General features: G+C 32.3%; 1 protein-coding gene across 3 annotated transcripts; it reads left to right on the top strand.

The window, feature by feature from the left end:
• The first annotated feature begins 165 nt into the window (after positions 1 to 165).
• On the top strand, positions 166 to 26597 carry LOC112691759. Of its 3 annotated transcripts, none has more exons than XM_025566150.1 (3): positions 166 to 392; positions 6486 to 6553; positions 25735 to 26597. In XM_025566150.1, exons 1-3 carry the CDS (start codon positions 297 to 299, stop codon positions 25862 to 25864), a joined length of 294 nt encoding a protein of 97 aa, XP_025421935.1. In that variant the 5' UTR covers positions 166 to 296; the 3' UTR covers positions 25865 to 26597. The 3 variants fall into 3 exon arrangements, with proteins under 3 accessions (XP_025421935.1, XP_025421936.1, XP_025421934.1); XM_025566151.1 differs by having other exon boundaries at positions 6503 to 6553; positions 25735 to 25774; XM_025566149.1 differs by lacking the exon at positions 166 to 392 and adding an exon at positions 402 to 550.

The following is a 26597-nucleotide window of genomic DNA, read 5'->3' as shown; positions in this document are numbered from 1 at the left end:
TGCGAAACAACAAAGGAATATCAAAAAATAAAAAAACAAAAAGAACGCGACAGATGTTTGCCGCGAACCGCAGACGGACACGTGTGTGCCACGCATGTGGCGCGAAAACTTGCGTACCCGAACGGGGTCATGGGAGGAGATGGGGCCCGGAGCTTTCCCGGTCGGGCTCACGCGCGCAACTCGCCTACCCCGTGCACACGCCGAACGTCCGTCCGCCGTAACCGCGTGGGCCGCACGCGCGACATTGGCACCGCTCTCTCGGGATCCGCGACTTGGGTCCGCCCGGAAGCACCGTCATGGACGCCAAGTACAAGTTTGAATTCACCGTGATGGCGTCCGGTCTGTTCATGTTACTGACCGTGTACGAGATGCCGGTGGCCACCTACTTCAAAGTAATATGCGCGTTGAAACCGACACCAATCGACGCCTGTGCCGTCGCGCGATGTTATTTGCCGCACGCGACCGCAGCACATGGCTACCAGGGGCGTATTCAGACTTACTGCTAGGGGCGACTCAAATTTTTTCTTCAATTCAGGTTCAACATTTACAAGTAAAATGTTTGGTAATATTTAAATCAGGCGAATCCTTAATGTTTGTGGTTTTCTTTTTTTTTTTTTTTGCCTGTCCACTTAGAATCGAATTTTGTGTAGTTCTTTTTTAACACCTGTCTGTATTTTGAATGTTACGCTTGTGTTTTATTTGATTTTTCACTTAGTATGAACACGACAAAAAACCCAATTCAGTATTCACAGCCAAGCGTAATTTGATTTGGTTATAAAATGTTCCACATTAAATCAATTTGAAATGTGTATCTCACATATAATCGATTCCTTAAACACGAATTTAGGGTGGGTGATCACTCCTTCGCCTCTTCCCTAAAATACGTCCCTGATAGCTACTCAACCGGAACGGCAGTCTTCGACCGGTGACTCGTGACCCGAAACCGTAAGCTTTAAGATACCAGTTTTCGGTTTGAAATTTAAACAATTCTTATACATTATAATTATACAATATTATATTATATTATAATATGAAACGGTATAAAATTATTTTCCATTGAACCCCAAACTGTACTATTTCGTGAAAGATAAGTACGAACATATTGCGATTCAGCGATAGGCCGACTGTGTTGATAAAACTCAATTATCTATTATTTATCTATAAATTGCATGGTGTGGACTTGAGCCGAGTATTTTGTGTGAAAACATCCAGGGTCAAATATTGCCCAATTTTTTTCATTTTTTTTTTCTGTATCAATAAATTTTTACTGTCGGTTGATTATAATAAAAATGAAATATTACCAAGAAACCTAGAAGAATGTTAATTTTTATTTGTTCAGTTTTAAAAGTATTTGTAAAATGGTGTATATTGAAAAATGTTAACATTTTGTTTTTTTTTTTGTTTTCATGATTAACGAAAATGGGGCACGAGTCAAAAAAGTTGAAGACCGCTGCTCTGAAGGGCATCGATTTAAATTTATTAAAAATGTAATGTATATTAGTATATCCTCGTACACAGCACCGAAATCAATTTATTGATAAACCATATTCGCTCGACCTGAAACTTTAATATTTATACTTACGTTTTCAACTTGGAGAAAAGCCACGCGTATAGGGAAATTTGCCATCCGCATGTTACCCGTTCCAAGCTTTTATGTTAAACTTACCATTAATGTTCATTATCTTCGCGAAAACAATAGACTAAAAATATGTGTCACGTTTTTTCAGAAAATTAGTCTAATTATGGTTAACCTCAGATTACGTACATGTATGCTATTCATTTGAAACGATATTAAAAAGTACGCAGTGTAAAAAATGAATTGGTTATAAGACTAATTAAATAGCGCATATGCAATATTGTCATACTCTATCTGTCTCTCTCTCTCTCACTCTCTATGTCTGTGTGTGCATAATGTAATGAAAATAAATGGTTAAAAATTAAAATTAAACTCTAATACAGACTTGACCCAAATTACATATTAAAAACTCTATTCCTATCTCATACATATTATATTATTATATCATATTCTTAATACTTTGAAATAAATTTCTTTAAAAAACCGTAATACCCGCTGTAATTAAATTAATCGGGTAAATTGATTCATTTTTCATATTTCCCGTAAAATTTATACAACCCTAAATCGTCTGTACAATATTGTAGAGCTCTGCGCCGTGATCCAAACTGATAATCATTAGGATTGCATTAATATTATAACGAAATTTTTGGGTTGATTTAAGAAGCCCTTTGTGCTGGAGTACATCCGACCAACTATGAACCACTGGATTTAGAAAAAAAAACTGTATAAAAGAAGTAGTTAACCGTAATAATAGAGGAAAAGACTTGCCGAATATCATTGCACTATGTGAACTAATTCAAAAATAATTAAAATTTAGTTAGTAGTTGATGTGTTTGCCAAAAAAAACCGTTGTAATTTATCGTGAAAATGCCTGAAGTTTAAAGTCGACAACTTTCCAAGGTAAAGTTATAAAGTACAAGAACAGTTATCGTTATTTGTTTTGCTGGTATTAATAAATTAAAATTATAATAGTGCCTATACAGTAGGTGCTGCCGTATACATCAGAAAGTTTATAGTCATACTTCGCTGTAATTACATTTACATAGCTTGTTTATTCTCAATGCTACTGGATATAAATCCCGCGTGGTTTAATTAATTACTAAAATATGCCTGCCGATAAATCTTTAAAAAAACATCATCAATTAAAGAATAGTCAATTAAGAAATGGAATGTACTTTCCGTCAAGAACTATTCGAATAAATGTAAATGTACTGAACTTGGAAGGAACTCAATGTAGGTCAATTAAATAAGCAGGAAAGACGAAATGTTTGAAATTAACTTGTTTTTAGAATAGGAAAGCTGCATAGATATCAGATTTTTAATTTGATACCCCGTGTTAAAATTATCTAGAACCATGCCTGACTAAAATCAAACCGAATCCAAACCAAAATCTTATTTTGTTACATATGTTATACTATTTGGGCAGGACTGATAACAAGGACGATTCTTAAAAATTGTAATCTAACTACACCAGATCGATTTAACACTTCGGGCACAAACATTAATTTCAAACATTTCATTAACTACACGAGAGCATTATCAATTGTGTACTGTAATAATATGAGTTTGTTGCAAATATTTTTTGAAACGGTAAATACTAAATATCCGTACTGACGATTTCTTGAGACAATGAGATTATTTGTGTATGATTTATAATTTTATTACTACATAGTTTTATAAGTTAAGCGTATCTCAATACGTATTCCTCATTTGTCTTATTTAAATAACAATTCTCGTTTCAGAGGCCTTTCGTAGTAATGGTGGTAGTGATGATATTTAAGTATTGTTTATCAACACAAATTAAATGGTTATAGAAACACGAACAAAATGATTATTTTCTTAATATTCGTAAATGATTCAAACAATAATATATATTATATTGTTATATAATAATTATATAATATAAATTATATTCTTAACAACTTATGTTGTGTTACATAAGACATTTTAATAACTCCACGGGTGGATATTGATGTTAGGAATTTTTTCTTCAGAGGTTTAATTTCCATCGGTGTTCAAAGTACATAATTCGGAACGCACACACGTAGATAGAAAACGGTGTTTTCTCCCTAGCGGGTCTTCATTATGATTTGTTAAACAGCTACGTACATAGGTAAAGGTACGTCGCTCAAGTTATTTATTTATCAGATGTCACACTACACGAGTTTTTTGCGGCCTACTGTGCAAAACATGCCAAACATCAGTCCCGTAATCAACTTTCTTAAGTTCATTTTTAATTGGACTTTTTTAACTTAGATCAGTGATGCCCAACGTAGGTGCAGCCGTCCCATTGAGAGTATTTTAAGTTTTAAGTAGAGCAATTTGTATGTTACTTATCAGGTCGAAAAACATAATTACGGTTCAAAAATTTCTCAAACAAATCAAAATAACCTATTAGAAATACGTGTTAAAGAAGATTTTATACTAATTCTGACATCCATTCAGCTAAATATACTTTGATTAGCAGAAAACATTAGATTCAAAACATTCAATAATCACATAATAATATTTTTTCCGGATTATCTTATAGAAGACAATTCGAAATTATATTTTAGTGTTCAGATATTTGTAAGTAAATCATTTTTATAGTGTAATTTCTTTTTTTTTTTTTTTTTGACTTTACTTGAATATTTGATTATAAATATTAAACTATCGCTTTTTTTAAAAAAATAAATAAACGAGGGCGATAAGGGATTTTTGAAAATCTCAAGAAGTCGTTTGTAAACAAATATTTGGAAACATGGACCGAGACTACCATATGGTTTACCGTCTTTAGATGAAAGTTTAATTATTATTTCATAGTTATTTCATAGTATCTATTGAAACAGTCTAGGGGATTAAAATAATTTTATGCACTTTTCGTCATTAAATTTTAAAAATATATTCGAATTCTTATCATTAGATAATCGACTATAGATAATATATACTATAGATATTGATACCTATCAATATCGATGCTTTTAAGTAATATAGATATATTTAAATACACGCGTGAGGTGTTTTGCGGAATATTCGGGTCGTTTTGTTGCAATTCAAAAATCAAGTAGACAGTACGGTTTAAGGAAAAAATCGGAACCATCACTTTTTGTTCAACATAATACGAAATCGACGGTTATAAATAAACGTTAATAATTTTTTCGATTTTTGCTTTCTATTTATTTTCTTTTTTAAACAGTAGTAGGTGAGAATTCGTTTAGTTTACGTTATGTAGTATCGTACGGTGACGAATAGTTCACGAATCTAAAACGGTATTTGCAACAAAGAATCTCTGCGCACCTTCTCGGCACACCAGACGAATGCGTATACATTGTAGAGTACATTCGCGTACTGATTTACGACTACTAACGCGATTTGTTTACACGGTGATCCAACCAATTGATAATGTGATCACGATAAATCATCTTTTCGTAAAACAACGCATCGTAACGTAGGGCGCACCGCCTAACCAATGAATGCACCATTCAGGGATTATTCTAAGGATTTTTATCAATTACGCATTTTTTTTAAATAAGCCTATCGAAATATAATTATGATCTCAAAAGATACTGTTAAATTATTGTTAAAAATTATAAAATTTGTAGCCTTTATGGGAAGTAATTTAAAATGTAACCCATTTAAGAGATAAAAAATAATTTACAATCGTGTTGAAAATATTTTTTTTAATAAATGTCCTTTTAATTTTGTTCATAAATCATAATGTAATGTATAAAATAACACTATTAATTTAGACATTCAATTAAAAATCAATCACGCAAAAGTTTATTATCAAGTGCGTATCTTAGCTTTTCCAAATACGCGAAATAAGCCCAACTGCGCTTTAGAATAAGGCCTGGGTGCATCCAACGATCGTGGTAGTGCCCAGTGATGGTCCAAAACGGCAAGTCGTACACTTTTCCGTAGACCAACATCGCACACTTTCATGCCCCCCCCCTCCAAGGTTTCGTTTTCAGCTTTTGATTATCGGTCAGATCGAATTAGTTGTCGAGCGCGTTTAGTCGAGGTCTTCGGTTCGAAATATTGATATGATCATCATGACGACCGGTCTGAAAGGAAAAACGTCTACCCAAGCCGCGTCTCACCGAAATTCTCATGCATCCCCGCGTTCATATCATCGGGGACATAAAGTTGACACAATAATATACTACGGATTTCGATAGTCTCTTCCCGCCCCGTCATTTTCGGTGGAACGGTAAAAATGTGTTTTGTATAGCTCGCCGAAATAATTATTTTGTCATTTAAATATATCCAAACTATGAATCAGTGCAGCAAACAATCTTTATGGTCGGGAAAACGTTCAATACGATATGTATACAAACGTGTATTGTATAGGTAATCCGTTTATGCTTGAGAATACCTAGTCAAATAATAACGTTCAATACGACTCGGTATGATCTATGATCATCAGAATTCCTCGTGTTACCATTTTGAAATCATCGAAGAGGATACTAATACGTTGTATTGTTCTCGATCGTTTTTACTGATCGGTACCTCGTAGGGCATCGCATACTCAGCCCTAGTTATAATGCATGCAGCCGGGTCTTTTTGTGTCCTGTGCACTAACTGAAGTGATAACGAACGCGTTCGCAAGTGCGGTACGACTTTTATTAGAAACGTAGAAATGAAACGTGTACGGTTCGACGGCCGATACGTGTGCGCGGTATTCCTTTTGGCGCGAACACGGAACGTTCGACAAACGTATCAATCATGTTTTCTGTTCGAGAGTTTCCTTTCGAAATTTTTTATAATATTTTATTCGTTTGCGCCATTAAATGACAACGTTCTACGTCAAACGTTCTAACGGCTGAAAATTAACGCTACGGGTAGGGTACGCACGATTGCTCGCCCGACTCGCAGCGGTCATTCGCGCGCACGTTTTTCCATCGGAACGGATTGCTCTATTGAAGTATAGTCTGTTGTTTATTACAGGTGTTTCCAAGGCGTTGCCGCTCAACTGCTGATGCCTTTGATTTTGCAAATGTAAGTAAAATATGACTTGTTACGAACATAACGCGATCGCACGATGGTGGACTGACCCGCCGATCTACCCCGTTCCGTAAGGATCGTAGGCTCTCGTAATATGGGGTGAAGGGGCGCTTTGTCAATTAAAAATGTATTACGACGTACCGATTATAATGAACGTTATAAACCGATGTCGGTTTGAATTTAAATTTCGAAAAATATGTCATGCTCGTATTATGTGGCACTTATCCGTTACACGGGCACAGACAAATAAGTGTATATAAGTGGAAATAATAAAATGTAAAAAAAAAAAGTAATTGTTTCTCTAAATATACCGAAAGCGGGGCCTTCTACAATCCCTATGACGCACGGAAATATATGCGCACAATATTAACGTCCGACTACAAGGTCGTAACTGGAAAAAAAATTCGGGGGGGTCTAAAATTATTATTTAATACAATTTATAGTTAATAAACTATATTCACCGCTAAAATGTTTCTACTTTTGAAAATTTAGGGGGGGGGGGTCCGGACCTCTGGACCCCCCAGTTACGGATTTATCCGACTACGTTCCTATATTATGATACATACCATAATTAACCATATTATGACATTAATATGAGATTAATGTTATAATATGATTTTTAGGCAAAATAAAATTGTAAGAGGTATCTATCTAATTAAATAATTGGGATTTTACAGTTCGCAAGGACAAAAATGTATTAAAAAATTTAAATTTTAGAAAAGCCTGGGGGGAATGGTCCCAGTGCCCCCCCCCCCTTGGAGCCGTGTCTGGTTTACCATGTGTCAAAACGTAAAAGCATGTCCTACGACAACGCGTTGCTCCAAAATATTACAAACTATATCATGACCGTAACGGTCGGTTGATAATATAATACGAAATAAGAGATTACGGTTATCGAGAAGTACCCTTCGGGCACGAATAGCTTTGCACAATTAAATGTTATTCAAACGTTCGTTTCGATAGCGGTTTATTTTGAACAGGCATTTAATGTAATCGTAGAACTGATACACTAATTAGAACTAATGTTACGCATCGCGTTATATAGAAGGCAACATGCGTTTATTATGTCTTAAGCTTGAGCAAAAACAAAGGAATCAAGTTTAACATATTACGTCGGGACAAAATAATATTGCTCGGTAGTTTGATGAAACAGAAATAAATAAATACTTACACTTCGGAAACAGTTTTTAATTTTCTTTTACCCTTGTAGCATTGATAAGAATATTGACATTTTGTTGGATAAAAAATTAGTTAATCAGTGATAAATGTCTTCTTAAAATAAAATATTTTATTTTATTTATTTATTTATTTTTTTTTGATTCAAAATTAGATTACTGTAAAAATCAATAACCATAAAACAGTAACGACTTACAATAGCAAAACCGTGTTTAGTAAAAAAAAAAAAAAATTAAAAAAATTAACTTGTAAAATTAATAATTATTATCTAATTTGTTATTAAATGTGTTAATAATAATTACTCAACAGTTTTAATAAAGTGCAGAATAATTGTGTCTATCGAAGGTTTGTCATTATGTTGAAGGTATGCCAAACTTTCTATTATTTCTTCACTCCAATTACTTAGATTTCGAAACACGTAGTTCGAAAGACTATGGTGGAAATAAAAATTTAATTTGATGTGTTTCTTAAGTATCATCAATGTTAACAGCGTGAAAAAGATTTTAAAAATCTTCCAAAATAACAAATCAGTTAAACAATTTCTTATTGTATTCGCTACTTTAAAATTGACTTGTGTGCATTGGCCTTTTTGTAGGATATACTGTTTTATGCTTTGACAAAGAGAATATTTTACTACATTGAAAATTGTTAAATGAATACTTAGAACTAAAGTATATTTGAAACTATACTTGAAAATTTAATGTTAATCAGTATAATCGAAATGAAAATCTTAGTATACAGGTACTACAACAAGATATTCGAAAAGTTTGTTTCTAAAAAGCAAGACACTTAACAAATTACTAATAAACTTACATAAATGTATTAATATAAATTTGCTAAACATTAGAACCTAAGTATATATATTTATTACTTTGGTATTATTTAATATTTATCATGACATTTATTTATTTTACTTTGCACAACGGTTTGCAATGCAAATTGCATAGTTAAACTTTATCCTGATAAATTTTTATGATTGACCACTAAATAATATCACAATATGTTGGCAGTAACGATTTATCGACAAAGGAAAGTTTTCATCCAGAAAACATACATAAACATTCGATATATTAAAATATCGTTTTCCGTTCACGTCCTAAGTTAACTAAAAGTATTAAAAATTCACTAAAAATATTCTATAGTTGACTGACAAAAATCATATTTTGTAATTTCTTAGCGTAAAATGTAAGTTAAAAATATCACTCGAACAAAACGTAAAACCTTGATCTAGTTAAAACATACGTCAATCTGATAATTACGGTCGTAATTAGTTTTATATTTAAAAAAAAAAAAAAACATATTCACAAGATACATATTTTCGTACGCTAAATTTTAAATACTAGTAAACGAATGGGTTATGGACGGTAATATTCTTGATCAACGTAAACGGGAAAGTATATTTATTCACAAAGGAAAGTTATCACGATATTAAGACTACGCAAAAATATATTACGGACAAAAAATATTGCCAGTATTGAAGGCCAAAATTATAAGTTAAAAATTTGCTTATGGTTACCCGGAGATCAACCGAATTCTTATATTAGATTTTCTAGTTTGCAGTGCTATTACATGCTACTTTGAATAGTCGGAGAAAAAATCCATATTCGTACATATGTGTTGGTTTAAAAAATATTTTTAATAAATCGTCTGTATTAACGTGGATTTTTCTTGAATTTAATAACTGTACAATAAAACAACTGTATTATGGCTTTTGATCAGATCAGATCACTATAATCTTCGTTGGTTAATAATTATAATGTATTATACGTTTGAATGCAATCTAATATTTGAAAAAATATTATATTATATTAAACGGGCACTTGCGTACAAAGCCATTTTAAAAATAATACGTAAACATTTATATTTTCAGATGATCAATATCATACGAGATTTTAGGGAAATTCTATAATTCTACATTCTGAGCGAAAAATAAATCGATTTTATAAGGAAGTTTTTTTTTCCATTATTAACCACGACGTAACACCCATTGGTATTGGGGTTGAATGTGTTGTAGAAGTTAAACAAACAATATATTATTATGTCCTTATGTCCATTGAACGGAAAAATGTGAAAAACGAAACGTGCGCGAGAAGCCATATAACAGGTTCTTCGGAGTATGATTCATTGCGCTGCTTTTTGACCGCCTATCGCTACATATATATATTACATATTATTAAATTATTTGGTCGTCGATTGCGTAGAATTACGAATGACACACGATTTTATGGTCAACGTTCTTAAAATAGAATTTTTTCCCGTAAACACGTAAACTGCACGTAGCTACTACTGTAGTTATTTACAAAAGTACAAACAGGTTATTATGTAAACGATACGATAATTGTTTAAACATGCGTTAATTAGAGTGTGTTAGTTTTTACAATATTAGAACAAAAGGGAGAGAGAACCGTGTTGATAGCGAGGAAGATAGCACTCGGCGATGATCTATTTGGGTTATATATATATAATATTACGATATATATAATAATACGATTTGTACGAAACTCACGATTTTTGTTCTCGTTTCACTAAAGTGTAACATGATAACATGATCGATGTCGTACATTTTATAGTGATGCTTTTTAATGGCGAAAATGGTGTTCAAAACTATAAAAAAAATGGCATTAATAATATCGATATACCATATATTAAAACGGTTTTCCTTTGAACATTTATTGTTTTAGTTTTGGTTTTAATAATACGTATAGTAGGACAATATTTTCATAGCATAAGCAAAACATAAAAAATTGTATTAGACAAATTTCGAAGTACATAAAAAAAGAAAAACGGTACATAAATAATATTTTATGGCGGATAAAAGGCTGCATGGGAAAAGAAAAAAATTTTTGTTGTAAGTAATTTTTCCAAAGAAAATTTCTAATTTAAATTTCATATTTCAAAACGAATAATCGTTCTCGAAGTCACCGTGAAAAATTATTAATCGGTGAACTAATAATAAATTACCTAGGGGCATTTAAAGATTTTACTGTCGATTTCTTATTCAAAGTTTTTTTGTTGTCTAAGCGAATAATATAATCGTCAAATGAAATATAACGCATACGAAAATTGTGTTTCAGAACACTTATCATCTCGTTTTCGACTATTCAATTTAGGTGGTTTAAAATGAGAGTATACGGTCGAATTAAAAACATTATCCTTAAAACATTTCGTAATAAACTCGTATAGTTGTTTATGAACGGGAAATCGGACGGAGGGCGAATAATACACGTCACGTGAACCGCTGCAGTGTACGAAATAAACTTTAATTGGGTACCAAAACGATATTGAGTCCGTCCAAAACAATGAACCGTTTAAAACTGTTATTAATTCTATAAATAGTCGGGCAGTTACTAATTTACGACACGGTTAATAATTATTTGGCGTTAACGAGTAAACATGGCACGCGTATTTTTCTTTTACGTGACATTTATTGCTTTATGCCTAACTGTTACGCGACTTACACTGTGAAGCGCTTACGTTGAATGCATTTCGAAAAGAACACATTGCAATACTGCCGTGTAAGCGTTCGTAAGAACTTTACAAAAATCGCAGGATTAAATGTGACGTTTTAAGAACAACAAAAACACAAAAATAATAATGAACTACGCCGAACGTAAAAAAAAAAAAAAAATGTGTCCTTATTAAAATGCGCAAAGGAACTGTGGAGGTGGTTCGATTTTCGTTCACGTTAACGGCTGGCGATAATATAATGTATCACGTCGTTCACGAGAAGACGCCAAATTGCCTTTCCGCCGTTAACAACGTCGCCCTATCGTACGGTATTACGCGCGGAGACCGTAAACGCCGAGAAAATACATTTTACGACGACTTGAAACAACGCAGTAAACCGTAAGACCGTAGCCGACAGAGTAGAAATCACTTTTATATTATCTTCGTACGCGTTAAATGCTGGTGTTGTACTACTAACCGGTGCGAAAATGGAGAAACCGTTCGAAACATCGAACCACACTTGTTAAGCGTAAAATACTGAAAAACGACCGTACAGTCCGGATTTCGAGGGATAGGGTTCGTCGGACGATAATCCCGACGCTACAGCACAACAATGTGTGATCCGTTCGTGCAACGAATTTTTTGGCGAAAATGTACACGTTAAAAAAATATCGTAGCATCCAGACATGGACGGCGAGCGAAACACTACGATTTTGTGTTTAACGCACATTCTGGTCGATGAATAATTCCGTGCAGGTACGTGGCGAGTTGATTTTAATATCATGCACTTCGTCTGCGCGCACGATACGGATACCCACTTTATTACGTTTTAAATAAAAATTATTTTTTAATGACTCAATAAATTCATACGAAATTATGTGAAGCGTAAAAAATGAATTCGTCCAACGAGGATATAACCTTAACACAAACGTAAGAATAGTGCCAATGCCAAACAATAACGTGGAACACGCGAGAATAACTGTATAAGGTCAATCGTCTAGGGCTCCGAGAGGGTGGGATACCAGTCCTGTGCACTTATCCGTACGAATCGCAATGTTTTATAATAATCATGTTAGGTCACTGACAATCGTATTCGTTTTATTTTATTTTAAATATTGTATTTCTGTTGTCAGATTGTAGTATATAATGATTGTTCATGGAAAAATAGTCACTGTTAAGTTGTTTGCCTTTAATTTATTTATCCACCACATTTTTCAAGTACAAAAGAAAAAAAAATTATCGTTCCGTTTTTATAATGTTTGGGTCCTACTAAATGGTTTAAAAAATATTATAGATTTTAAATTATACTATAGAAATGGCGTGTTAGATTCAAAATATTGATTTTGTCTTTCATAAGTAACATTATACTTCCAAAAAATATATTTGCACCAAAAGTTTCGTGATAGGAACATTTTAAATAAATTAACTATATACTTATACATAAATACTTACATACATACATACATACATATATATATTTATATATTTAAAATACAAACAATAATATAATTTATAATACATACTAAGTTATTATTTTTAGAGTATTAATTTCGATACAACTGTAGTTTTATTTTATAACAATTTATCATTAGCTATTAATTCATTAAGTATTATTATTATTTCATTTTTTTGTTAATACAATATGTTGGTTTATTTACAGTACGTATCGCTTTTTGTTAAATTTTTTTATACCTATAAATAATACAATCTTAAAGCAATGCTTAACTCTCACGCTGAAAAATTCAACTTTAAAAAATTTAACTCTGTCAATAATTTTTTTTTTACTTTTAAACGATTTGCTCTTTTCGCTTGTGGTATACGAGTATATACATAAAATAAATATCAACAGTAAAATAAAATTAAAACTCGTGAGAATGTAAGGCGAAAACGGTGTTTGATAGGTTTACTCGTTTTAACTGCACGAGAATTTACGTATATTTTATAAAAGAGCCTCGGGGCAATGTTTGTGGGTGTCGACTTAATAAGCAATTTATTTATACACCGACTGTCAACATTTACATTATAATCGCAATAGAAATTACACGTTTATTTTCATTTCACTTTTTCCAGTGGAACTAACATTTTACAAACAATCGATGTACCTACGGTTAATTTATTCATTTGTTTATTTTTCGAACGCAATGCAGACATTATATTATGTTTGGTGGTCAGTACTGTGTGGTGTAATGTTTAATTTTTGATTCGATTGAAAATTTTATATAAGATGTGTATCACACAGAGTAGGAAATATTAAAAATAAACAATACTTCGTTTCGAAATAACCGTTCCAATTGTACGAGTGTAAAACAATGGGCAAATATTACAGTACAAATAAATAGAAATTTAATAATTTACAGCCAATACGCTATCGGTTCAGATATGAAATATGAATTATCATATATATCGGAGATGATGACATTTTAAATTGACCGCACTCCAACAAAAATATTGCGACGCACGTACCGTATGTATTATCGTATTTCCCGTACCGTATAATATAAGCGACAGAAAAAAATTAATTAAATCCTTGTTCGTGGAGTTATTATGCGCCGCACATAAAATTATTAAACAACGTACTATATCACCGGATCGGTCCGGAAAACTTGGATGGACAAGTAAATTGATACTACCCCTCGTTTCACCGATCGAAATTTTATGACTATTTTTGATGCACCAATGATGGTATTTTATACTGTTATTTAATTTATTTTTCACGCCTATTAATTTTATTCATGTGCCATTGAAAAACCATTAGATATTGATTTTTAATTACTCGTACATTGTTGGCGCTCGGATTTCTTTCGAAGTAGAGCCAATAGTAGGCCAACGGTTATAAGTTCGCGTCACAGAAAATGAGATTTTAGCAAAACAAAAAAAAAAATAAAAATATTAAATAATTAATATATGCTGGTTACTGTATTTTATAATTTTCAATTATTACAACACTATAGTAAGACTTGTTTAAAATAATTCTGCTTATGAAAAATGACCATATTATTATGAATAAGGTCAGACCAGTAGCAGGGCAACCGTGGAGCGGGGCACAGATATTTCCCATTACTTGGATATTTTAAAAGAAAATTTACATTACATGTACGAGTATGGTTCGTAAAACGTATAAAATATTAAAAATAAAACACCTGGTTTTAACAAATAAATAACTAAGAAGCATAGAACGTGGTTTTATTGATCCAAAAAATGTGAAAACCCTAAATGGATGTAATTTTTTGACCTAAGGGGCAAATCAAAGCAGTATTGATTATTTTCAAATTAAGCATTTATTCAAGTTCTAGAAGTAACGACACAGAAACGTAACAGAAGATGATTTTGAATAATAAAACCCTCGTTTTATTTCGAAACAAAAACGTGTATAGTATAAAGATATATGCAGACCGCGATAAGTTGATACAGGTTCATAGCACGGTGAGAAAATAACGTTGGTTGGGCGTTTGACGCCCCTCTCGTAGAAACTTCGAATTTGGCACATTATTCAACTCGCCGATAATTAAATACAAATACGAGAAAGAAATCATTGCCAAATCAATTAATTGTTAACTTAATTCCAAATGTAATTCAATAATTTAAACGTTGCATGCCATTTTTACCCATAATTATTACATTATCTTAGTTACAAAGATAACGGTTTAAATGCAATAGGCGTTAAAAAAAAAAAAAAAACTTAAAACGTTATTTTATCGATGGAACTTATGTTATTAACGTTCGTTATATTATTATGTAAAATAATATTGTTGATGTATTGTGTTTCGTACTCGATACACATATATAATATATATATTATATTTATATATGTATATATCATCGTATTTCGTAGAGATTATTTATACTGCAATTACAATAGGAATGATTATGCAAATTATTCAGTTCATAAATTATCAGTATTATATATTTATACACAGCGTATGACCATTGATGTATATAAATATTTCGGATATCGCGTGCACGGATATTCATCTTTGCGCATAATAATCGTATCTATCCGATAACGACATTTCTGAATTGATTGCGAGATTAATGTGCGTTTCAATTTTTAATTTCATTCGCGAAATATGGTACAGAAAAACTAATTAAAGGTGCGGTTTCCGTGCACGCGTCTAGAGATTTCATTTTAGCCGCGCAGGTACTACTTTAGTTGTTTTTTTAGTACAACCGATTCCTACGATATTTTAGCGCCGCGCGGCGACGACCGCTTCGGCGGCGGTCAAATCGCACGAGCCGCGCGGATATTAAATATATTTCATATTACAATTAAATTGGTCCAAACTTAAGCTGAACAATTTCTTGAATTTCGTTTCGTATCTCAGCAAATGTTTCGCTGAAAAATCCTTCAGCTCCCCTGGCTAAGTATATTTCATGCGTTTCGTTTTTATCGTTCGACAGAACGTGTTTTATGATTTTATGTTCTTCTACTTGTTGTAAAAAAGAAGTTTTAAGATTTTTTTTTTTTTTTTTTGAGAATATGGTAATATTTTAAAACAAACTTATTTGAATATACAAGTACAACCGTTCCAAACAGAGGACTTGATGAAAATGCGTGTACGTGCCCAATTCTAATCCTGCAGTGTAGCTCCTGACTCGTACATTGGAATCAATATAGATATTAGATCGCTCGCGGCCAAAATTCAAATCGCGTCGGCCTGGCGTCTCTGGATGTGTGCGTAGGAATCACACTAATCACTTGAGGACACCCCTAGTTCAAATACAGGATTTTTTTTTTTTTTAACATATATATATTTCTTTTTTCGATATTTATAGATTTAATACGTATGCACTTACCGCGGAAGAACATTTTTCCATTCGTAACGTTTAAATTTTATTTGAAATAGAAATATAAGTACATCATGATTTCTAATAGAAGAAGTTTGGATACACCAATTAAGGCTTGGATAACAAGGTTTTACCGTGATTGGATGTATTTGGAAATAGGATAATATTAAATATAAATGCGCAACAACGAATATTTACTGTATTAATTTTGATAAAACGTATAATTATCAGAAATGAATATTACGAGTTATTTGTATTAGACGTCTGGGAAAATGTCAAGACTAACAGTTTTACGGTCTTTGTTCGCATTTGACTTAAAGTAAAGATTTTAAAATATAGCTGTCATCTCATGAACTATCGTACCATCTAATGAAACTTCAAACACTCTCGCTTAGAAAAGTGAGCCAAGGCTATTTTCGAAACATAATCACAGTGCGAGCATCGTTTTCGATTAAGCTTTTATTCCTATTAATTATTAAAATGGAAATGTTATTAAATATATAAACGAGGAAAAGTGCACTTGAGCACGAAAAGTTTATGATTAGTTTTTTTAATTTATGAGTTAAGTTCAAATGTATTAACAATAGGCAATAATGAATATGGCTATGTTAAACGAACATATTATTCAGGTTTCAGCTGGTATACAGAATTTATATTTACATATAGGTATTTATAATATATTATACTATACATCAATAGAATCGGATTTATAATATTATTAAATATAAAATTTGAGTGATTTATCACTGCAAATATTTAAAAAACAAAAATAGTTATTATTCAGGTTAACTGATGGTCATTTAATATCTCAATGCTAATTGCAATAGTGGTTTATAATAACAGGCTAATTGGCATACAAAAAAAAAAAAAAAAAAAATGATGTATTCTTAATTTTATATAAAATATAAAAAGCTCAATTATAAAAATAAAATAACAGTATGTTAGTATAGTTTCATGATTTAAAACGGTATAAAAGGACTTACATTTATCGGAAAATCGTATCGTACACCAATTGAATATTTTATACGCCGAACAACTAATCGAAGTTCCAAGCCTTGAAATTTTATCAAACTAAGAAAAAAAACATTTGTTCACTTTGTATGGAATAAATGGTTCTTTTATTTTTTATTATTATTAGAACCGTACTCAGCCGTTTTTAGCTTGTTCGGCGTCTAGAATTATTTTGGCGCCCTTCCTTCTCGAACGACTCAAACAAGTGACTCAAACAGATAACACCTGGAGAAGTCCATTCGTGATCGAAAATGTTCAGAATAATTTTTCAAATTTATATAACCTAACCGTACATCGTTTTCTAACCCGTTCCGCCCCGACGGACGTCAAGTCACGTATTTCGGTATAGCATCGTCAACCGTTCTCGCGTTTTCCTATTCGTTCCTGCGCGTCCGCACCGGTGGTTTACGCAGTGACGTAGGAAGACTTGCTAGCGCCCCTGGCAAACTTGGAAGAAAAAGTCTTTTAACTAATTAAAAATTTGATGTGATGATATTTTTTTTTTAACATTAAATTTTAATGATTTTTTTTTTTTGTTAAGAAAACAATTTTTATAAACAATTATTACAGTGTACATTTTAAACTTTGAAAATTTGCTATTCTCCTTTAAGACTGTTGAATTCATCGATAATTTCTTCATAAGATATTTCTTATATTCCCTAGTGTTATTTTCATAATCTTATCATTAAATGTACAATCAGACAAAGTTCATATATTTCAAAATTATAGTGGACAATTTTCGCTTTAAAGATAAAATAAAAATACGAATCTTGCACAATTTTGCGCTTCTTTGAAATTCGCGCCCCTGGCGTGGACACAGTTCGCCATGCCCTTGCTACGCCACCGCCTAACTAACCTAGTCCGGTTCTCGTGCTGTGCTCAACCTCGTCATCATCCGGCGTAGCAACCGGAGGGTGATCAGGTCTCTCAGATCTCTGATCAATAATTATATCATATTTATCATTATTATCGTTATAATTATTGTTATTACTATTATTTTAACTATATTGTTTTGTACTTTTTTTTTTTAATCTTATAACATATATATGAATATACGACTTACACTAGTTCACAAATAATTTGTTTGTACACGGCCAGAACGGAACGCTTAATATATCTTTTTCACATGCGCAATCGTACGTATGGGCCTGAGGTTACCGTAACCTGGGTATACATAACGATATATGCATAACAGCGCCATTTGTTTCTTCCTCTATATCTTGTGCAGTCCAATAATAATCGCCCGTTCTTTTTTTTTAAATTGTATTTATTTCCCTCGCACTTCGAACTGCAACCAAACGATACGATCGGCGTCGGTTTGGTAGGGATCGCGTCCGCAAAAATCGTACTTCCGACGAACAGTGGAACCAACGCTGTTGTTGGTCGCAAAGATCACCGATAGCGTTTAGTAGAACGATAAAAAGTAAAATAAAAATTGGCAAACGGTTAAACGTAAATGTTTATCGATATACGGTCAAACGAACAATTGGTTTGCGTACAAAAATAAATAAACGCTCAGCCCAGGGTAATTATTACACTTGTACAGTGTACGACCGGTTTCGGATTAAAAATTCATCATCAGGTCTGTACAAAGTCAACGTGTGCGGAGTCACGATTCTATTGACTTTGCGCGTACACCCGACAAAGAGTTTTTTAATTCCGAACCGGTCGTACCTTACAATCGTTAATACCGGGCTAATCGTTTATTCATTTATTCGTTTATTTATTTGCATACGGACGGTGTGTTTGTTCAACAGCGGATGTTTACCGATTAGTCGTCTCCCCCGGTGGTGCGACGACGGTACGTCCGGCCGGGACGGTTCGCCACACGGTGGCGTTTTAATTGCCGTTGTCAAGATATTAAATTGATATGTATAAAAAGATATGTCCATCGCGGTGCGTCATCCGAGGCAGCAGCGCAGAACAGCCGCGTTTCATCAAACGGGTGGCCGTATCAACGAATACGTTGGTCGTGGTCTCGGGGCGATACACGCGAAACGAAGCGATTCCGTGGTTCGGAATGGCGCATTTCACGGCACTTCACTGCCGCCGGTACTCTCGACGACAAAACAAAACGAATTGAACTTTGTGCAACATTTAAAACGATTTTAAACAAACCGTTTTTCGGTTTAATCGATTCAAACGTGATTAAAAAAGTGATGTAAAAGTGATTAAAATCAAACGCGCTTCAGCCGAACTAATTACTCGAGTATTTTATTAGTTGACATTTAACCGTGCACAGGAACGTACACGAGGGCGGTAGGGGTAGTAGATCTCCCCTTCCTCTTCCGAAATTTAGGAAAGTTATTAAATATGTTTTTGAGGAATAAAAGTGGTCTAAAGATTATCTTGAGCTCAATAACAGATTTGAGGTTTTTGTTTTTTTTTTTTTTTTTTATAGAAATTAAAATGTTTCAGCATATTACATGTTATGCTTACAAATTTGCTTACGTACTAGTTACAAATTACAATTATTAATTAAACTTAGTTTAAGATACTTTGATAACGTATTCGTGTTAATTTTAGTTTATTGGTAATTTTATTTTGAAGGATTATAATTTTGTTGATTTTAGTAGAGGAGAGTGCTATACAGATTGGACAGACATAAGTGATCAATGGCTGAATTATTGAGGTGTACTACGAACGATTTAATTTGGAGGGTTGATTTATAGTTAATCAAGAAGTAATGTGTGTTTATTATTGCCTTGGGTAAGTTTTTTATCTTTACGAATTTTCCATGTCAGATTTTTATCTAAAAACACACCTAAATAAGAAATAAAATAAAAAACGATAATAAATCGTTTATAGCAGGAATACAATTTGTGCAAAGTAAAAAATCAATATCAATATTTTTATTGACATAAATTTGGGTTGAAAACATTCAGAACTATAATTTCGGATAAAATGTTTAAAACGAAAATAAATATCGCGAGGAGCCCACAAAAGTTTCTGTGTGAGCCTTAGTGATGGAAGTGTTTTGCTACATTGCAATGTGGAATTTTGATGGAAGATGATGATTTTTAACACGGGCCCATTTATTTAGAGAGGTTTATTTAAATATTTTCCCACACATTTTCTTCAATATTATTATCTTTGTAATTTCTATCACTCAATTTATATGGAATAGCGTTATCTAGGACTACTTTAATCAATTTTTTCATCGTTTACGGCGGTTAGATATTAGAATTAGAAATTAGATACCACTGCAAGAAAATAATAAAACTATATGTATAAAAAAAAAAAAACCAACATAAATTTTAAAATCAGTCGTCCATGTCACGCGAATGTCGTTCGACCGGCAACCATGGCGTTAATGATGTGCGAGAAAAAACAAAGACGCGCGGTAATATACATGTACGAGTGAATTATTAATAAAAATTTTTAATAAAAATTGTTTTCCGGAAGTTGAACTGTGATCGCGCAAAACTCATTCATAGATGCGCGTTAGTACAAAACCGAAGCTTAAGCATCCTGCTGTGATAGCGTCATCGTTTTTACCTTGGAACACTCCGCTAGATGTAGAGGTGGCTTTTGAGGGGAGAATCTGCTTCCCCCAAGACATCTTAATCTTTATTCTGTTAAACATTTTCATTGATGTAATCAATAATTCGTATACATCATTCATATATCATTCATATATGACATGCAATGTATATTTGTACAATGCTCAGTAACTTTATCATAGTTTAATTATGTACATATAACTACCAAAATATATTGCTCCCTCTCCAGGCAAAAAACTAAAGCCACCCCTAGCGAAACGACAATTTTTATTCTTATTGCGGAACACACGTACCGCCCGCTCGCATTCGTTCAGTTTAAAATACGCGTTCGACGGATCAAAGTTTCCGATCGCGAGAACCCACACGATTTAGTCAGTGGCATATTTATGGGGATGGTTTCGGGGGTTTCCCCCAAGATAATCTCCAGTCCTCAAATTTAGTTAAATTTCGATCAATTTGAAGTTTATTAATTTTGTTATCTGAATAAAGGAAATATTTTAAAATTTATAAATTTTATTAATTTTATAAAACTATATTCTATTTTTACTTAAAATAATACTGGTGTATTTGACTATGCAAGACAAACCGCATTGAATACTTCACATAATAATGCATATCGCTGTAGTTCACAGAGAATTGTTGTCTACTAATTGTGGAAACAGTTGGATGAAGATCGCATTTTTTTTGAAAAATGACATGTTATCGATTCGTTCAGATTTAAATATTGCTACCAATGGAGTAATCGACGAATTGGCAAATAAAAGAAGGAAGTTTATCGTATGGTTTATGATTAATGAAACCACATTTTTCAATAAGAAGATAATATAACGGATAACAATTTAATTTTAACCGTCTTACACTGATTTACGAAAAAAACTGTTATGATGTCACTCCCCTCACAAAAAATTGTTCGTACGCCATCGGTTGTAGTGCATTTAAAGCACCCGTGTTGTGTCTGTTTGATACGTGCGCACTGGGCTGTACTGTTGTTCACGCGGTGAACGTCCACGGGTCGTTAGGCGTTTAAATCGATCGGAACGGGCTGTAAAAAACCGTATTTACCTGCGCGCGTAAAAAAATGGTACCGGAGCGAAGCACGTTATTGTTGTCGCATGTACGAAAACTGTCAATATTCCGTCCGTCGACGTGCGATCGATGCGCGTGAGAATCCCGAAAAAAGAATCAATGTCGGCTTTTAAGTGTACCTAATTGTGGTCGACGGAGCCGATTTCTTACAACCGCGAACCGTTCTCGTTTCCAATAACGAACGCAACGTTCGTGACGGCAATCGACGGTGTTCCGACCCGTGTAAGTGAACGACAAACTATTGTTCTCATAGGCGTGTCCACGGGGGTGACAGAGTATGCACTTACACCCCCTGCGAGATGAAGCGATCACTGCCGCAAGCTTATACCAACTTTTTGCAAAACCAACGTGAATCCGCATAATTATCTATTAATGTATATAAATATGATAATACGGATATCCTGTAATTATTTACCTATATCACTACCACGATTGAAGGTAAAATGGTTGTCCAGATTAAATATCTCGTCGGATACGTTAAGATAGCAAAATGGATATACCTGTATTTAAAAGGTGTCTCGGAAAAAGTCCTAGGATTGTTTTAATTTTTTGCAAATGATCCCTGAGTATACTCATTTAATGAAAGACCGGTTAAACTATATTCGGTCAACCTTATTGAGCTGATAAGAATTATTATGGTTAGGTTGAACCCTCTGCGAAAAAAAAACTCGGACACGCCTAAAGTTGTTCTACAGATGGACGTGACGCAGGCAGCTTTCGCTATGTCGGGCAACGCGTGACGGACCAAGGTGACAACACGGTCCCCGGTTCGGATGCCTCCTGAAACTATTATGCCGGTGATCTCCGTTCAGATAATCGATAAACGAACCGTCCACCTAGAAACAGATCACCAAGGGACGAATTGTTGAACAAATCGAAATAGTCATACGAAGAACCGTTTTGTACGTGCGCGCAAGTATTGTCGAGTACGCTCACCGGACAACGCAGAAATAGTAGGTATTGATTTTGTTGTTGAAAATCCGGTGTGATCAGAGTGGTATCCATGCGAATTGTGCTAACGTAATTGAAATTTTAAGCTACGTAACGTTTTTTTTTTTTTTTTTGCATTGGATTCGTAATTAAATTTGTACACCGTCGTACCTATAAATATTTGATAAACATGTTACTCCGCGAATAACGTACTCCGCGCGTTCTTACACACTGTAATTTATGATGATTTATGACGAGCGGGTACACCAGTATCAATTATAATTCATAATTATACAGAAATCGTAATAAAAATTATTAATAATAATAAGGAAAAGCATTTTTGTATAATTATACGGTTTCATTGAATTGACACCTGAGACAATTAATAACAAGTGATTTATGATTTTTAGAGAATTTGCGTGTATGCAAATTTAATATTAAACACTCAAGTACGAATATTATTTTAACTAATACATTTCATATATTTTTTATAAGAAATGCCGTTTGTTTATTATGGTCTCATTTCGTTTTTATGTTTAACTTTCGACGGGAATGAGCTGAATATTATATAACCAGTCTTGGAGGGTGTTGCAGATAACACTTTTATAATATATTTTAAATAAACATTCTGATAATTACTGAAACGGTTTTGATACGTTTCCAACGATTATAATATAACCAAACCATGAAATTAACTGTTATTAAAATAATATGTATTCAAAATCCTTTCCAATACCAACTGGTTATTTTCATAATTTTTCAATCTCACCGTTAAAAATGTATTATATTAGGTATAATATTAATATTATAGTATGTTTATTAAATAATATTATGAATTTACTATAATGTATTATTGTGTATAAAGCTTCAATGAATAAAAAGAGGGAAACAAGATGTTATTGATATTTTTTCATAACACGCATAATATATAAAACTAGAAAAGCGATTGGCATGTTCCTTTTTACCACATAAATAACTCGTAGGTATATCAAAAACTCATAAGTTATGAGTTTCTGACTTACCAGTCTGATATTAATGTACTTAAGATGATTGTAATATGTAGGCATTTATGTACTAAAAAATTACCAAATATGTACAAAAAACATAAAATATGCATTTAGCTAAAAACACTAAAATATGCAGAGCAAAATTTATTATATTTATTTTATCAAAAATAAAATAATGTATAATAATTTATAAGTATTTAATTTTTATTAGTCATAATTTTTATATACTACATTTTTTCAATACTTATTATAACTACTCTACAATATGAATGTTACATGGTGAAATAGTTTTTTGATCATATTTAAATCTAAAAATATTCACGACAAACACAATTATATGGTTCGATAGTTCATAATTTTTACCAAACCATTAATTTAAAATGTTTTTAAAAAAGTTCGAAAATTTACTGAAATGTGCATTTAAAATATAAAACCATAAATTATTCAAAGATATGCAAAGTAAAAATAGGATTATTTGATACAGTGGAACACGAATTAAATTTGTATCCAGTACCACATTAAATTGGATCAGCAGGAAAAAATTTGCAATTCCATAAGCATCCTAACACTATTCGTAACTAATGTTGATAAGAAAAACAATTGTTATGATATTCGATTAAACAGTTCAAATCATTCGCAGTATAGGTTTTATTTGATACTTGTGCAGGTACACGTTTCATCGTCGCCGAAATGTTAGCGCGACACAGATTTTTTTATACCGACCGCTAAAAGCTGAAGGAAAAACATAAAATATTTCAGTTGAATAACCTTGGTTCGAGTCTGATATTTATGTTCTGGTGAGTAGCAAGGAAGGACGATTTCGTTTCACGCAGACGATAAACGCAAAAGGATGGCTATTTCGAAATTCGTCAACACCTTGTATTTTTATATCCATATCAGGATAAAAAAAAAAGAAAAATAGTAACCCTGTTCGAATTAATAGTCCGCATCAAACAAAAATATCTCTTATTACTTTTAACCAAACACACTGTAAAAAAAATAAAAATAAAAAAAATAAAACTTAACATAATGCATTTGTGTCGCGAAAAATGTGCTTTATTTCGACATCATAATAAATTTCTTGCTCGAACTCATCGCCATTGGGGATTTTTTTTTTTTGCCTGTAAAAATGACTGTTCTTCCAGTACTGGAAAATTAAAAAAATTTAATTTGCTTAATACATATTTGGTAGATATAATTTGGTCATGATAACTACTCTATCACTAGTGACATATAACTAACTAAATAGTTAACTAATATTTTAATCTTTATAAAAATTAATCAATCCGAAAACGAATAATAGTTACATGCTCAATTATTCATTGTCATCCAGTACGTTTGAAAAATTTTAAATTGATAGAATAGTTTATTCAAAACTAGTTTACGTTATTAAGCGCATCGAAAAACATAACGTATTTGAATGAGTATACTGTGCGATGTAAACTTGATTAATTTTAAATAGTTATGATCGAGAAAAATCATAAATTTATCCAACTACAGTATAAATAAAAACATACTTAATAATTATATGTATTTTATCTGTGATGATAATAACTATCTATTAGGACAAATGTGATGACAGTTATAAATGTAATAAATGTTAAACAACATTTATTCAGTCGTTTTCTCTAATAATTTATGTACTATAAATGTAATAATTCAGTGACAACATGTGCTGGAATAAACATCTATTAAAAAAAAGAAAAAAACATTTGTAACCCATATAAAATGCAAACGTATAAACAATTTGTAAATGTAACTTTTAGAGTTAATAGCCTCGTCCCCGAAGCTGATGAAAAGATAAAAAAAAATTTTAATCGTATATTTATTTCGCAATGGTTGTTTTTTAAAATTCAAATCCAAGAAATACCACTCAAGTAGAGTAGAGAATTAATACCCGATTGTGAAAATGTCTTTAAAATATATGCGTAATTAATTATAATACTTCACTAAATTGCCGTTGGATTAGAAATTATCGATTTACGGATGTTAAACCAACACTGCTGTGTTAAAATACATAAAATTATCACATGAATAATATTGTAAACATAATTATTTTAACAATAACCGTTTTTGTAAAACTGTTGGCCTGTTTTCGAACAATTTTCTCGATATTTTAAACCGTGTACAAAACCGTTTTAACATTTTACCAATATCCATGTAAAATTGTTTTTGGATAATTTTCGTTAAACATAGTCTATTTGATTATTGTTTATTTCCTCTGTTTCAGACTAATACCTACCTACTCGGATGACGACGGATCGGCCTTGTTTTGGATTTTGGACATAGTCGAATACTTCATGTACTGCATAACAATATTTCTCATCAAAAGGGTCATAACGTCGTTGCGCGTGTTGTGAAAATAAAATTAAAACACGATTCGATTAACATCCAACTATCCGTTTAGGGGATTTTTATCGAGTGGGAAGTTTTGCAGGACATTTAAGATTGACTGTAAACCATGATAAATTACTTTTTTTAATATTTAATTTCTAGGGCACTCGTCGCGGCCTCATTTATAATTCGTTTGTATTACCTACCGGAAAGGAAAACATTAAATATGCAATTTCAAATCCTTTAAATCAAATCATATACAAAAATAAAAAATAAATTAACAAAAAAAATATGACCGTTTCATGAAAATAAATTATTTTGTAAATCGTGACCACTGAATCGGACGTTGGAAATATCCGCGCGAAATTCCATTTTCATAATTTAGGGTTTATCTAAAGTATATTTATCTATGGTATAGATTCTATACCCTATGGACGGTGTTAGATTGTCACAGACCAAATATAAATTAATTTAAAATAGTATAATTTATTTTTTATGCAAAAGTACAAATTTACCAAAAATATGCGTGCTATAATCGTAATGTCGAGTTCGGGTGGTAATGAAAATAATTAATCGATATAATACGAAAGAATTCTTCATTTCAGTCGATGAACTTGAACTCTTTTCGAACATAAATCATGTAATATGTTAATTTCTATGCCGAAAAATATCTACTTGAACCACAAGACAGTTGAGAAAATAATTAAAAAACATAACAAATTAAAAATACGATAGTCATCCGAAACAACCAATATATAA

This window comes from Sipha flava, unplaced genomic scaffold (genome assembly GCF_003268045.1).
Source record: "Sipha flava isolate LNK unplaced genomic scaffold, YSA_version1 66_pilon_pilon, whole genome shotgun sequence".
In the NCBI taxonomy this organism is placed as follows: domain Eukaryota; kingdom Metazoa; phylum Arthropoda; class Insecta; order Hemiptera; family Aphididae; genus Sipha; species Sipha flava.
This window is presented reverse-complemented; position numbering and strand designations above follow the sequence as displayed.

Bases quoted from the DNA above. Each gene is read 5' to 3' on its own strand.
- LOC112691759 (XM_025566149.1), top strand. From the start codon at position 443: ATGTTATTTGCCGCACGCGACCGCAGCACATGGCTACCAGGGGCGTAT. The intron at 551-6,485 runs GTAAAATGTTTG...ATTGAAGTATAG, and splicing joins TTCAGGTTCAACATTTACAA to TCTGTTGTTTATTACAGGTG. The intron at 6,554-25,734 runs GTAAGTAAAATA...CCTCTGTTTCAG, and splicing joins ATGCCTTTGATTTTGCAAAT to ACTAATACCTACCTACTCGG.